Source organism: Talpa occidentalis, unplaced genomic scaffold, assembly GCF_014898055.3.
Source record: "Talpa occidentalis isolate TD23 unplaced genomic scaffold, MPIMG_talOcc4v2.1 talOcc4.18, whole genome shotgun sequence".
Taxonomy (NCBI): domain Eukaryota; kingdom Metazoa; phylum Chordata; class Mammalia; order Eulipotyphla; family Talpidae; genus Talpa; species Talpa occidentalis.
In genome coordinates, this window is record NW_023601851.1 from 8,162,498 (window position 1) to 8,175,443 (window position 12,946).

Genomic DNA, 12,946 nt, shown 5'->3' on the forward strand with positions numbered 1-12,946 from the left:
ACCCTCCCGCACATCTGACCTGTACCCCGGTTCTTGTATATATAATCTTTGAAAAAATATAAATTGAAGGGCCTCCCCAGTGGCGCAGAGGTTGGGGTACAGGCCAGAGGTGTGGGAGGGGAGACAGAGCAGGGAGCAGAACAGGCAGATGGACTGAAAACACTGCTGAGGGGAGCAGCAAGCAAGGCAGGAGAGGTGTGCCACCCCAACTTGGTTTCTCCCTGGTGGCCTGGGATCAAACTCATGCTTCAGAGGCTGTGGATAGCTTCATTGTGCTGTGTTTTATCTCTTGTGCCACCCGGGAGACCCCACATCATTCTTAAAAGATGTCAGTGTGAGCTATCCTGATTTTCCCCGAAATGGAATAGAGGGTGCCTCCATCCTGCCAGATACTTCCTGCAAACATCCCCATTTTAGAAGTAATTGCCGCAGAGGTTGAGGCCAGTGACATCACAAAATGCTTCCCTACACACACACCCTGCTCTCCAGAATGTACGTAACATAAACACACACCTACTTACCCCACCCCCCACAACCAATCTGTCATTCCTAAGTGATGTCTCAATGTACTTACATGGTGGATTACATATATATCAAATCTAAGAGAATGTCTGTTTGAAGGCCACTAAAAGGTCAATAACTGTAGTGTTTCAAAGATCCTGAAAATTGTATTGCTGCAGGTAAACCAAAGGCAGAAATACAGTGAGTATTAGTTAATGGAAGTAACTAAGTATTATCAATTGTCAGCTCTATGGAGATTTTATCCAGGGCCAACCAAGGGGAGGCCCCTAGACAGGAGAGGCAAGACAATTTCTGCATGTGAATTCATGTGAAGAATTTATATTTTTCTTGTGATCATGCAGAGTGTTACAACAGACGATAGCAGGAACCTCTAAAAGAGGGTCTAGTGTCAATTTAGGGTCCCCAGAGATAGTTTAGGTACAAAAAAATGGATGGCAAAGCACTAATACCATGAAGTGTTTTGCAAAATTCTTTAAAATACTCCAGCATTATTTTGAAAGCACTCAATATTCCGGGCTACAAAGAGAACAAAAAGTGTGTAGTTATTGAAAACAGTCAAAACTATTTCAGATATAAGCTATCGAGAACAGCGCCTGCTGGTGATGTAACATTGTGTAGACAACCACCTGATTGTTCTCATCTGTTACAGAAAGCCTTAAAATGGAGGAATTGGTTAATGCTGATGGGGGACAACTTATGATTAAGTACATGTCCAGATGACTACATTAAAAATCAATAAGCATGGGCCTCCCTGGTGGCACAGCGGTTGAGCGCTGGGTTGCGAAGCTGACCGCGGCCTCTGTGGTCCCAGTTCGATCCCCAGCTGCTCCCCGGCCACCGGAGGAGGGTCCCACATGGCGTGCAGACCTCTCCTGCCGCTCGCTGCTCCCCTCATCAGTGTACCTCGGTCCTTCTGCCTGCTCTGCTCCCCGCTCTGGCTCTGGTGATTTCTCTCACCCTCCCGCGCTTCTGACTGTACCCAGTGCATGTATAAACAAACAAAAACAAATAAATAAAAAAAATGCTTCTTTAAAAAAACTCAATGAGCATTATTAATATATATATATATATTATATATATATAAAGTTCACATATAGTCTAAATAAGACATTTAGATAGCACTGTATGCTATTTCATAAAAGTCAGGATTCAGGTATGTAAGAAGCATTCTGGACCTTCTGATACCAGAATCCCGTAGTGTCAAACACAGAGCCTCTTTAATTAGCTAATGTGAATGGATGAGAATTCCATGCCCTTTTGTGAAAGTCACCTGCTCGTTCATCATGTGCCTGTGAAGATTTCTTTTGGCAACAACATCAAATAATATTCATGATCTCTATTACTACTCTGAAGAGACATCAGGACTTTAATAAACTGTCAATGTATTCCCTAAGGACAAAAGGATGAAACAATTTGAACTTCAGCATGTTTCTCTAATTTCTATGCCAATTGGGTGATTTACATCAATCTTTTGAGTCAACCAAACAGCATATCCATTCACATTTTCTTCATACATGATATATGACACCACCTTAAATTTGCAGGAGCAAGTCAGATGTGAGCAAATCCATCCATTAGAGAAGGATCCCTTAGATGTTTGAGGCAGCAACAATCAAACACATGATGTGACATACATGAGTAAGTCATAGAATGAAGTAATTTAGGCGTGAATTACATTCATCATGTCTATTCATATCTCAAGTATGGCTGATGAAAAAGGACATAGAAAATAACTATACATGACCCAAACCATTGTCTTCAAGTTTTATTTATGTTTTTTAAAGATGTATTTTTATGCATACAAGAACTGGGGTATAGGCCAGAGGTGAGGGGGGTGAGAGGATTCACAAAAGACAGAGTGGGGAACAGAACAGGCAGATCCACTGAAATACACTGCTGAGGGGAGCAGCAGGCAAAACAGGAGAGGTCTGCTGCTCCATGTCGGTCAGCTCCCTGGACAGGGATCAAACTTGTGCTGCAGTGGCTGCCAACAGCTTCACAAAGCTGCAACTTAACCCCTTGCACCACCAGGGAGGCCTCCTGAACTTTTAAATTATGCTAATATTTAGTGTTTTAATCTTGGTTTATGCTCCATGACCATATTCTCATTTTAGGTTATGTCTGGCCAAGTGGAATTAACTTACTACTGCACTGCAATGTCTCAATATGCATCTAATTTTCATTATAAATTACTTTCTCCTATTTTTGCTTCTTTAAAGTTTCCAGTATGAAAATATGGTGGTTTCATAATATATATTTGGACAATCCATTGGTCACTTTCATTTACGGGTTCTCTCACTAGGCACTCTGATGTTTAGGATGATTTGACTTCTGGATAATCACTGCCACTTCTGGTGAAACGTCTGGACTTCTGGTTAAAGAGACTACAGTAAAAAAAATGACCTTTGAATTTTAACATTACTCTAATGTGAATTTTGTGATGTAGAATAAGACTTGACTTCCAGTTAAAGGCTTTGCCACAGTCTTCACATTTGTAGTTTCTTCCCAGTGTGAATTCTATGATGTTGACTAAGATATGACTGTTTTTTTTAAAGACTCTGCCACATTCCTAACAGTTCTAAGGTTCTCTACAGTATGAATTCTGTGATGTCGATTAAGATGTGACTTCTGGTTAAAGACTTTGCCACATACTTTACATTTGTAAGGTTTCTGCCCAGTATGAATTCTTTGATGTTGAATAAGTTTTGAATTATAAATAAAGGCTTTTCCACATTCATTACATTTGTAAGGCTTTTCCCCAGTATGAAGTTTGTAATGTTTAGAAAGATTTGACACCCAGTTAAAGGCTTTGCCACATTCTTCACATTTGTAAGGTTTCAGGCCAGTATGAATTCTCTGATGCTGACTAAGACTTGACTTCACCTTAAAGGCTTTCTTACATTCTTCACATTTGTAAGGTTTCTCACCATTATGAACTCTCTGATGTTGGGAAAGGCGACACAAATATAGAAAGGCTTTACCACAGTCTGGACACATGTAAGGCTTTTCTCTAGTATGACTTCTTAGAGGTCGCGTCAACTGTGAATTCCAATAAAAGCCTTTACCATGCTCTCCACATTTACGCCATTTCTTTCTCTGATGTTCATTAAGGCTTGAGCAGCATGTGTTATCTTTGCCATAATCTTTACAATTGTAAGGTTTCTCACCAATTGTCTGATATTGGAGAAGGTTTGAGGACTCCTCAATAGGATCCTGTGTAGATTTTTCATCTTCCTTTCTAATTCTCTGATGTTGAGAATGATTTGACACAAAGTTTAAACCTACCCCATGGTGACAATGTTTTGAATAATCATTTCCATTATGGACTAGGGGACTTCCCGTATGTTCCAATATTCCTCTCTGAGAACGTGTATTGGTAAAAATGCCACATGGATCTTTGCTAACAGATACATATTTATCTATACATGCAACACACATAAAATGGAGTTTTACCCAACATGGTTTACACACTGGATCAGTTTTTGCAGGAGAAATTTTACTAAGGATAATTGTCACTGCTCGGCCATCTTCATCGCAACAACTGTTGTGCCCTTCACATGCCTCTTGACATGTCTGATCTTTCAATAATTCTAAATTCTCAAAGGTGTCGATTCCATCTCCTCCCAGTCCCACATTTAGGAATAAATCTTCTGTGCCTGACTGTGGTATGCAGTCCTGGTCGTCTTGAGAAGACATGGCTGGGAGACAGCAAGGAATAATTACTGCACTCACAGCACTCAAGACAAAATAAAATATTTTAACTATTTTATACACAAAATTAATACCAAATAAAGACCCCCGGCCTGATGTTAGACAGGTAACATGAGCACTAGACAGCAACACACATGCTTATAAAAGGTGATGTCCTCAGGGAAAGGTAAATACATAGCAAACAGAGAAAAAGGTATGATATAATCCTATAGCAAAAATACTGTTTCTGCTTGAGAACTTAGAAATGTTAAACAGTTGGGTTTTGGTATGCAGTTGAATGTAATTGTTTTCAGTTTAGATAAGGCTGAGTAACTTTTCAACATGGTATATAATCCCCATGTGACAAAAAAGATACCAGTAAAATACATGGAAAAGGAAATGGAAACAGAGAATGATGTCATATGTAACAGGTTGTGTGACAATGCTTTTTACAATGTTTGTAAATAAGATTACAAACCAGTATACCTCAATTAGCATATGAAGTGAGAGCAACTGGAGGGAAATCACCCACAAGAAAGGAAGAGAGGAATAATACAGAGCTGTACTAGGGAGGAAATGAGGTATAAAATAGCTGAGAACACAGGAATCATTTTTCAATAAAGTTAATGCCTTCCTTTCAGAAATACTTTGTGTGTAAATTAATTAAAAGTCCACATGAAAATGACAAATATGTCTGAAGGAATTAAAAATAAGACCAATTCAATCTTACCTATATGAAACTCAACACAGACATCAGCACACCATGTAGAACGTAAGGTTGGAACTAGATTCTATGAAAACTGATCCATGGAGTCACGTTGATCACACTAATATCAGAATTATATGATCTGAGTTTAAAGCCTCACAGGATGAAAAGAATGCCCCAAGAACATAACAGAAAACTACATGTATTGGGAAGCACTGTAATATAACACATGCACTAACATGAGGACCTGAATGTGTGCAGCACACAAAGACAGAACTGAATGCAGAAGAGGAAAACATAAGATCAAGGAGGGGTTCAAGCCCCAATTGCAACTGGAAGGAAAATAATGGTATAAAATCAGGAACCGGAGTTGACAAACAGGGGTGAAAAATAATTCTAAAGAAAGGTGTGGTATATACACAGGGTGGAATACTACTGAAAAAGGATACATCTGGCCATTTGCAACGACAAGGATGGAATATTGTGGGAGAATGATGCTCAGTGAAATGAATCAGAAGGGGAAAGACTTACTGGATGAATTCTCTCCTGTTTGGAATATGGAGAAACAAAGCAAAGAAACTGAAAATACAAACCAAAATGAACTCGAGAATTAAGACTGCAGAAGTGAGGGTACTGAAGAGGTAGGGGCACTGGCTGTGGGTACAAAAGTGGGAGTGGATTCAAAGATCTATGGTGAGGCCCATAAGTGCAGTGGTGGTGGGTGTGGTGGTGACAAACATTTGAGGTGATGAGAATCTATTCTCGAATCACATAGAGCAAGGTAAACTCGTGTTTCCTAGATTCTAAATAACTAAGAAATACTGAGACACTGAAAGGAAGCTAACTTCCAAAACATGTGGGATTCAGAAAATAACACTAAGAAGTAAATTTAAAGCATTAAACAATTACACTATCAATAAGAGGGATCTCACCTGAGCAACATAACTTCACACCTCCAGGAATTAGAAAAAGAATAATTTAAGCTCCATATTAGCAGAAAGGAGGACATTTAAAATGAAATAAAAAATACATAGATGTAACATCATGGCCAAAAAGCAGGTGCTTCTCCATGAAAGGAAGTCTGGATTTTGAAAGATCAACAAAATGGACAAAACCTAAGTTCAATTCAGTAAGAAGGAAAGGCAGAGGACTCGGTGTCCGAGAGGAGACGCCCCCAGGGAAAGTAAGACTAAGACTCCAGGACAAAATAGGAGCATGTCTGCAATCCCTGAAACAGAGCTTCCTAGACATATTTAGGATGCTTTCCTGTACCACTGAACCTGCCAGCTGCGGCCTCTGCCAGATTCATTCCACCTACCTGGGAGGAGGACGGGATTTGCACTTCTCTTCACATCCCAGGGCTCCACCTTTTGCTCCAACAAGACGACCAGGTCAGGCTTAGACATAGCAAGACCTGTTTATTAGGACAGGTGATATGAGATGGCCTGCAGGTTTTCAAATTACCAATACAGGATTGTGCTCAGTAGAGCGGAGAATACAGAAGGTTCTAGAAAAGGATCACTGCAAATACTTTTTCTGACACCACCTTTACCAGAAATCATTTAAATTTTCAAATCCTGGGGCCTCCCTGGAGGTGCAAGGGGTTAAGGAGCATCCTGTGAAGCTGTCCGTGGCCTCTGTAGCGAGAGTTCAATCCCTGGCTGGCCAGGGAGTGGCCTACATGGCGAGGTGGACGTTTCCTGACTCGACCGCTGCTCCCCTCAGCAGTGTGCTTTGGTTGATCTGCTTGTTCTGTACCCGGCTCTGTCTCTGGTGAGTCATTTCACCCCTCACACCTCTGGCCTGAACCCCAGCTCTTGTATGCATAAATAAATAAATCTTTAAAGAAATAAATTTTCAATCCTGAGAACCATTTCCAGACATCTGAGTCATAGGAATGTGCAATAACACACTGATTTTAGCTTGTAATAAGGAACTGATTTTCTTGAATGAGCACTAATAGAGCAGGCTGCAGATCACCTAAGAGAGAAGTTTAAGTCATGATCAAACAGCATGAGACTTTCTTTCCAACAAACTCACACTGTTTTTCTGAAAATCAGGGATGTAAACATAGCCTACAAATCTGGACATCCCAGGAGCATACACACATAGCACAGGAAACGGTGAGGGCAGATGAGGAAATCTGGAGGGATATTCTCCTCACCCAAGGACGCCAGGTTCCTGTAGGTCTCTAACATCACGTCTCGGTAAAATTCCCACTGTGCCGGGTCCAGGTAGTCCTGCTCCTCCTGCGAGAATTCTACGGCCACATCTCTGAAGGTCAAGGGTTCCTGAAATCAAAATATACAGTTACCATGTGGCCAACAGCGGAGCTCTGAATAGGGTATGAGGTGAAAAGAGAGTTTTAAGAGTATCCTCATGGTGGCACAAAGGGTTAAGTCTCAGCACTATGAAGCTACGACAACTACCAAAGGATGAGTTGGATCCCTGACCAGGGATCTGACTCACATGGCGCAGCAGACCTCTCCTGTCTCCCTGCTGCTCCCCTCAGCAGTGTATTTCAATAGATCTGCCTGTTCTGCTCCCCACTCTGCCTCTGGTGAATCATCTCATCCCCCACCCAATGCCCTGACCTCTGGTTTACATATAAATAAGTAAAATAAATCTTAAAAAAAGGGAGACCTGGTTCTAAGAGAGAAGAATGCCCTTATGAGACCCATGTTTACACATTAACAGTCTAATGCACCCACTGAGACCAGAAGATCACATATACCCACAGAACCACCATGGACGCTATAATTTCAGTGATGTCAAATCTGACCCAGGGCACACATTTGTACAGCAGGGAGGCAGGACAATTGGAAAATTCATAGTAGACTGACCTGAAAGACTGGAAGGAAATTGTAAATAATGATCAAATACTAAGCAGAACAACAAGAAAACAATCATATTTGAACCCTTGGTGTCCATTATATATGTTGAACTATGTTACCACTTTTTACAATTGAATACATGATAAAATTTGTTTATTTCTCTGAAAGTATAAACAAGTTATGAAGAGAATGTGTGTGAAAAGACTGGCATTTCCATTGATATTCACACCAAAAAGAATGAAATAGCTGTGATTATTTCATTCAAGTTAAAGAAGGAGGGGCCTCTCTAGTGGCACAAGGGGTTAAGAGGCAGCACTATGAAGCTATCTGCAGCCACTGCAGCATGAGTTCGATCCCCGGCCAGGGAGGTGACCCAAATGGCGCAGCAGACCTCTCCTGTCTCGCCCGCTGCTCCCCTCAGCAGTGTATTTCAGTCAGTCTGCCTGTTCTGCTCCCTACTCTGTCTCTGGTGAATCCTCTCACACAACCCCTTCTGCCATACCCTGGCCTGCAGCCCAGCTCTTGTATACATAAATAAATAAATCTTAAAAAAAAAAGTTAAAGGAGGTGAAGGACCTGAACACTGAAAATTATAAAACTCTAGTAAAGGAAACAAAAGATAAGAAGAAATAGAAAGATGTCCTGTGCTCCTAGGTGGGAAGAATTAACATCATAAATGGTTTATTGTCCAGAGCTATTTACAGAGCTAATACCTATCCACATACCAAGGAGGTTTTTTGTAAGAAAGAGAACAATCACTGCATTTATGTGAACCCACAGAAGGTCCCAAATAGCAAAAAAAAATCTTGAGAGAAAAAGTGAAATGTATCGATCACACTTCCTGACTTCAAAATATATTAAATGGCAATGGTAATGACAACATTATTTTACTGGAACAAAACCAGAACTCAGAGCAATGGAAGGCAATTAAAAACCCAGAAAGCAAATAATATAAATACGAAGAGTTCATCTTGGACAAAGGAGCTAAAATCATACAATTTAGACAAGACAGCCTATTTAATAAATAATACTGGGATGGGGACCCCTGGCGGCAAAGGGGTTAAGAGTCAGTGCTATATATACAGCATGGCCATTCCAGGCCAGAGAGCTGACTCACATGTGGCACAGCAAACCTCACCTGTCTCCCTCACTGCTTCCCTCAGCAGTGCATTGCAGTGGATCTATGTGTTCTGCTCCTTACTTTCTTTCTGGTGGACCCTCTCAAGCCCGGAACATCTGGTCTACACCCCAGTTCTTCCATGCATAAATATATCTTCCTAAAAAATGGTTTCAGGAAACATGTATAGTGACTTGCAAAACTAAGAAGCAAGACCCATTCAAAACTCCATACAGAAAACTAATTCCAAATGGCTGAAACGTTTGGACATAAGAGCCCAAAGCATGAAGTACTGAAAGCAAATAAGGGGTACACTATAGGACAGCTGCTACAAAATGCATTAGGGAACACAACCCCAACACCAAGGGAAAGAAAAGCAAAATTCAACATGTGGGACAACACCAAACCTAAAAGCTTTTGGAACTCAAAAGAAACCAGCATAGAAACAGAAAGGCACCCTATAGAATATAAAAAATAATTGCATGTCACACATCTGACAAGGAGTTCATTCCAAAATTTATAATGTATCCGGGCCTCCCTTGTGGCGCAAGGGGTTAAGACACAATGCTAGGAGGCTATTCCCAGTCACTGCAGCATGAGTTTGAGCCATTAGAGCAGTACAGTCCCTGCAGATAACGGTGCAGAGATTTCTTAAAGAAATAAAAATAGAAATTCCATATGATCAGCAATACTTCTATTAAGTTATTTATCCCAACGTGAAAACTCATTACAAGATTCATCTATACCTAAGAGCAGAGCAGCACTGTTACCAACTGCCCAGCTAAGCTAAAGAAAACAAATCACTCACCAGAGATTTATCCATTGTCCACTGCTCTCAAAGATGCCAGAGGACTCTGGAGGCGGCGCTGGGAGAGGTGATGGAATCCTGCAGGAAAGGACTGAGGCAGCTGGTCCCGGGTCCTGGAGTCTCCTGTCCAGAGCGCTCCACACACTGCCTGGGAGAGACCAGAGTCACTGCACGTGACAGCTGTGCTTACACTCTGAGAAGGAGCAGGAAAGGACCCACTAGTCCATTATTAATACTATTTGGGTTTACAATTTACCGTAAGTTAATAAAAACTGATGATTCCTAAGACTGACTAGTAGTCCATGTGAAGAACTAAACAAAAGTTTCAAAGATGATTAATCACTTAAAAAGGGCTTTCCCTGGTGGCCCAGGGGGTGGAGCCCAGCGCTGTGAAACCGTCCACAGTATCTGCAGCACGGGTTTGATCCCCGACGGCCAACCCGGGAGAATCCCACATCTCGCAGCAGAAATCGCTTGTCTCGCCCACTGCTGCCCTCTGCAGTGTATTTCAGTCAGTCTGCCTGTTCTGCTCCCCGCTCTGTCTCTGGTGGATCCTCTCACCCTTCTGTGCATCTGGCCTGTACCCAGGTTCTTGTACACATGAATAAATAAATCTTAAAAAAAAAATCACTTAAGGGCCTCCCCGGTGGTGCAGCGGTTGAGCACTGGGTTGCGAAGCTGCCCGCAGCCTCTGCAGTGCCGGTTCGATCCCGGGCTGCTCCCCAGCCACCAGAGGAGGGTCCCACATGGTGCACAGACCTCTCCTGCCGCCCGCTGCTCCCCTCAGCAGTGTACTTCGTCAGTCTGCCTGTTCTGTTCCCTGCTCTGTCTCTGGTGAATCCTCTCACCCTCCCGCGCTTCTGACTGTACCCAGTGCTTGTATGTATAAGCAAACAAATAAATAAATAAATCTTAAAAAAAATTTAGAAAATGAATTAAAAAAATTGGACACAATTTCAAAGGAAATGATGCACCTTATGCACTTCTTTGGCAGGACGGACACTCCCAGGAATGGTTCCGAGAGCCCGGCTTCATGTCCTCGTACACCCCGGTGCCCATGCCCTGGATGTGCCTGGGGTGTCCCCCCAAGGGAAAGAGGGCGCACACGCACGGGAGGAAAAGCACTTTTCCAGGGGTCTGGCCTCCGGGACACCGTCCTCCTGGGGAGACCCGGGGTCACGGGCAGGCACGCGGCGGGGCGGCGGCCACGATAAACGGGCACAAAGGACGGGAAACTCTTACCCGCCGGGCCGGTCAGGGCCGGGACCTCCGCAGCCCGCGTGTCCTCGGGCCACGCCGCGAGGGACGCGAGACCCCGGAACGCAGCCCCGTCCGCGTCCGGAGGGAAACGGCCGCGCGCTCCAGGGTGAGCTCGGGGTCTCCGGGAGAAAACGCTCGGGGACCCGCGGAAGCCACACCCGGGGCGGGCGCACGTGGCGGGGGTTCCGCAGCCCACGACAGCCGTCCCAGGGCGTCACAGCGCACGGAACTCCCGGAAACGCGGAGGGGCGGCCGTCGGGGGGCTCGCCCGTGTCCAGGGCGGGGACCCCGCCCCCTCGCCCCCAGCCTCGCCCCCGCGGACCCTCCTGGCGCCTGTTCCGGGCCACGGGCCCCCTCACCCGCCTCAGGCCTCCCCCGGCGCCTCCCCGCCGCGCCCGCCCCCCGCTCCCGCACGCGGGCCCTCAGCCTCACCCCAAGCCCAGCCTCGGCGACAAGGCCGCTCGCAACCCGCGGCGGGGAGCAGCGACCGCGGAGGCCCCGGGCCCGGAAAGACGGGGAGGACGCGGGGCCGCGCCTGCGCAGACGAGGCCGGCGAGGCAGGACGCCCCTGGGCGGAGCCCTGGGCGGAACCGCGTGTCCTCAGGAGACTACATTTCCCACAATCCCGCGCGCCGCGCGTCCGGGAGCGTCAGGGCGCGTCCTCCCCCAGTGGGGCTCAGGGACATATTGGGTGGTGGGGCCACGTGAGCGCGGCCTCGCAGACCGCCCAGCGCGCCGGAACCGAGTCTGTTTGGCGAAGAAAAAGAGGAGAGTGTTTTGATGCCAGAGAAGTGGGTTCCTCTCACTCTGCTCTCTCCCTGCGCTTGGGGAGCTGCACCCCAGGAGGGTGTTTAGGGCACACTCCCTGGACAGCATCTTGAATAAACCCATGTGAAGGCCTTTCTTGTGTCATAGCTTTGCCTTTCTGGGCGCCAGTGAGAAACCGGTTTGGAGGCTCCCAGATGGGACTCTGTACCCTCAGACCCCATTCTCTCCATGCACCGTGTTGTTAGGAGTTGGCGCCTCAACTCCTTCCGGGGTTCCCAAAAACTACACGGAGCCAGAGATGCAAAAGCAAAAAAGCTTTATTGCTAGCTTAAGCTAGGGCCCGACTCTGCCTGGTGTACTGACACAGCAGTCTCATCAGGTTGAGAGAAGGACCCCTTTAAGGGTGACAAGTTCTTTTTATACTCTGTTACAGCAGAAAAAAAGGGACCTTTCATATCAGAAAAAGGGGACCTTTCACAATGGGGACCAAGTTCAATCTGATTGTGTACCTTTCTTTGGCAGCCTTTAAGTTTCGTTCACCCTGGCCTTGTGGTTCTTGTGGTTTTACCCTGCAACGGACAGCTGTGCTCTTTAAAACGGTCGTTTTCCTTAAAATGGCTGCTGTCTTGCTATGTTTAGTCCTTTAACATCTTACAGTGTGAGGGCTTAGAGTTGCTGGAGGCCTCCAGGCTGAGCCAGGGTCCTTCCACCTGTATCTTAAAAGGTCTGATTTTGAGGGGCTCGCAGTCTCCTCATTTCTCGCTAAATGGGCTTTTAACGACATTTTCCATCCTGCCAGACAGATTTTAAGAGTTACTGCATCCTGACCAAAAACTAAGCAACTGCTGTGTGACCCACTACCAGCACTGCCTGCCTGTGACGGACATCAGGCCCAGAGACACACACTCTCTTCCCACACATTCTGCCATTCCTAAATAATGCCTCCTAATATATTTACATGTAGTGTTCAACATGTATCACAGCCATGAGAGTGTTCGTTGTATAGGCCGTGAAAATGGACTGTTAAATTGGGTACGATTTTATAGGTCCTGATTGAGAATTGCCGAGGCATTGCTTCTCATTGTACATGTGACTAGTTAAAGTAGAAATTGTTAAGAGTCACAGTTCAACAGAAGACCAGACAAGGAATGGAATAGAGGAATTTATGACACAGAGATACTGATAAATGTCCACTCACACCTTGTGCAGCTATGTGGATGCGTCAGAGTTCAGAAGGAGAG

The 12,946-nt window shown here is 44.8% G+C and overlaps 1 protein-coding gene across 3 annotated transcripts; it reads right to left on the reverse strand.

Annotated features, from left to right (window-relative positions):
* Positions 1-1,934: 1,934 nt before the first annotated feature.
* On the reverse strand, positions 1,935-9,841 carry LOC119250849 (zinc finger protein 723-like). 3 transcript variants are annotated; one of them, XM_037518437.2, is made up of 4 exons: positions 9,678-9,841; positions 7,083-7,209; positions 6,237-6,332; positions 1,935-4,220 (listed from the first exon to the last, which is right to left on the reverse strand). In XM_037518437.2, the coding sequence occupies exons 1-4, from the start codon at positions 9,690-9,692 to the stop codon at positions 3,052-3,054; spliced, it is 1,407 nt and encodes a 468-aa protein (XP_037374334.2). In that variant the 5' UTR covers positions 9,693-9,841; the 3' UTR covers positions 1,935-3,051. The 3 variants fall into 3 exon arrangements, with proteins under 3 accessions (XP_037374334.2, XP_054553638.1, XP_054553636.1); XM_054697663.1 differs by having other exon boundaries at positions 6,237-6,363; XM_054697661.1 differs by lacking the exons at positions 7,083-7,209; positions 9,678-9,841 and adding an exon at positions 6,471-6,491.
* Between the last annotated feature and the right edge of the window lie 3,105 nt (positions 9,842-12,946).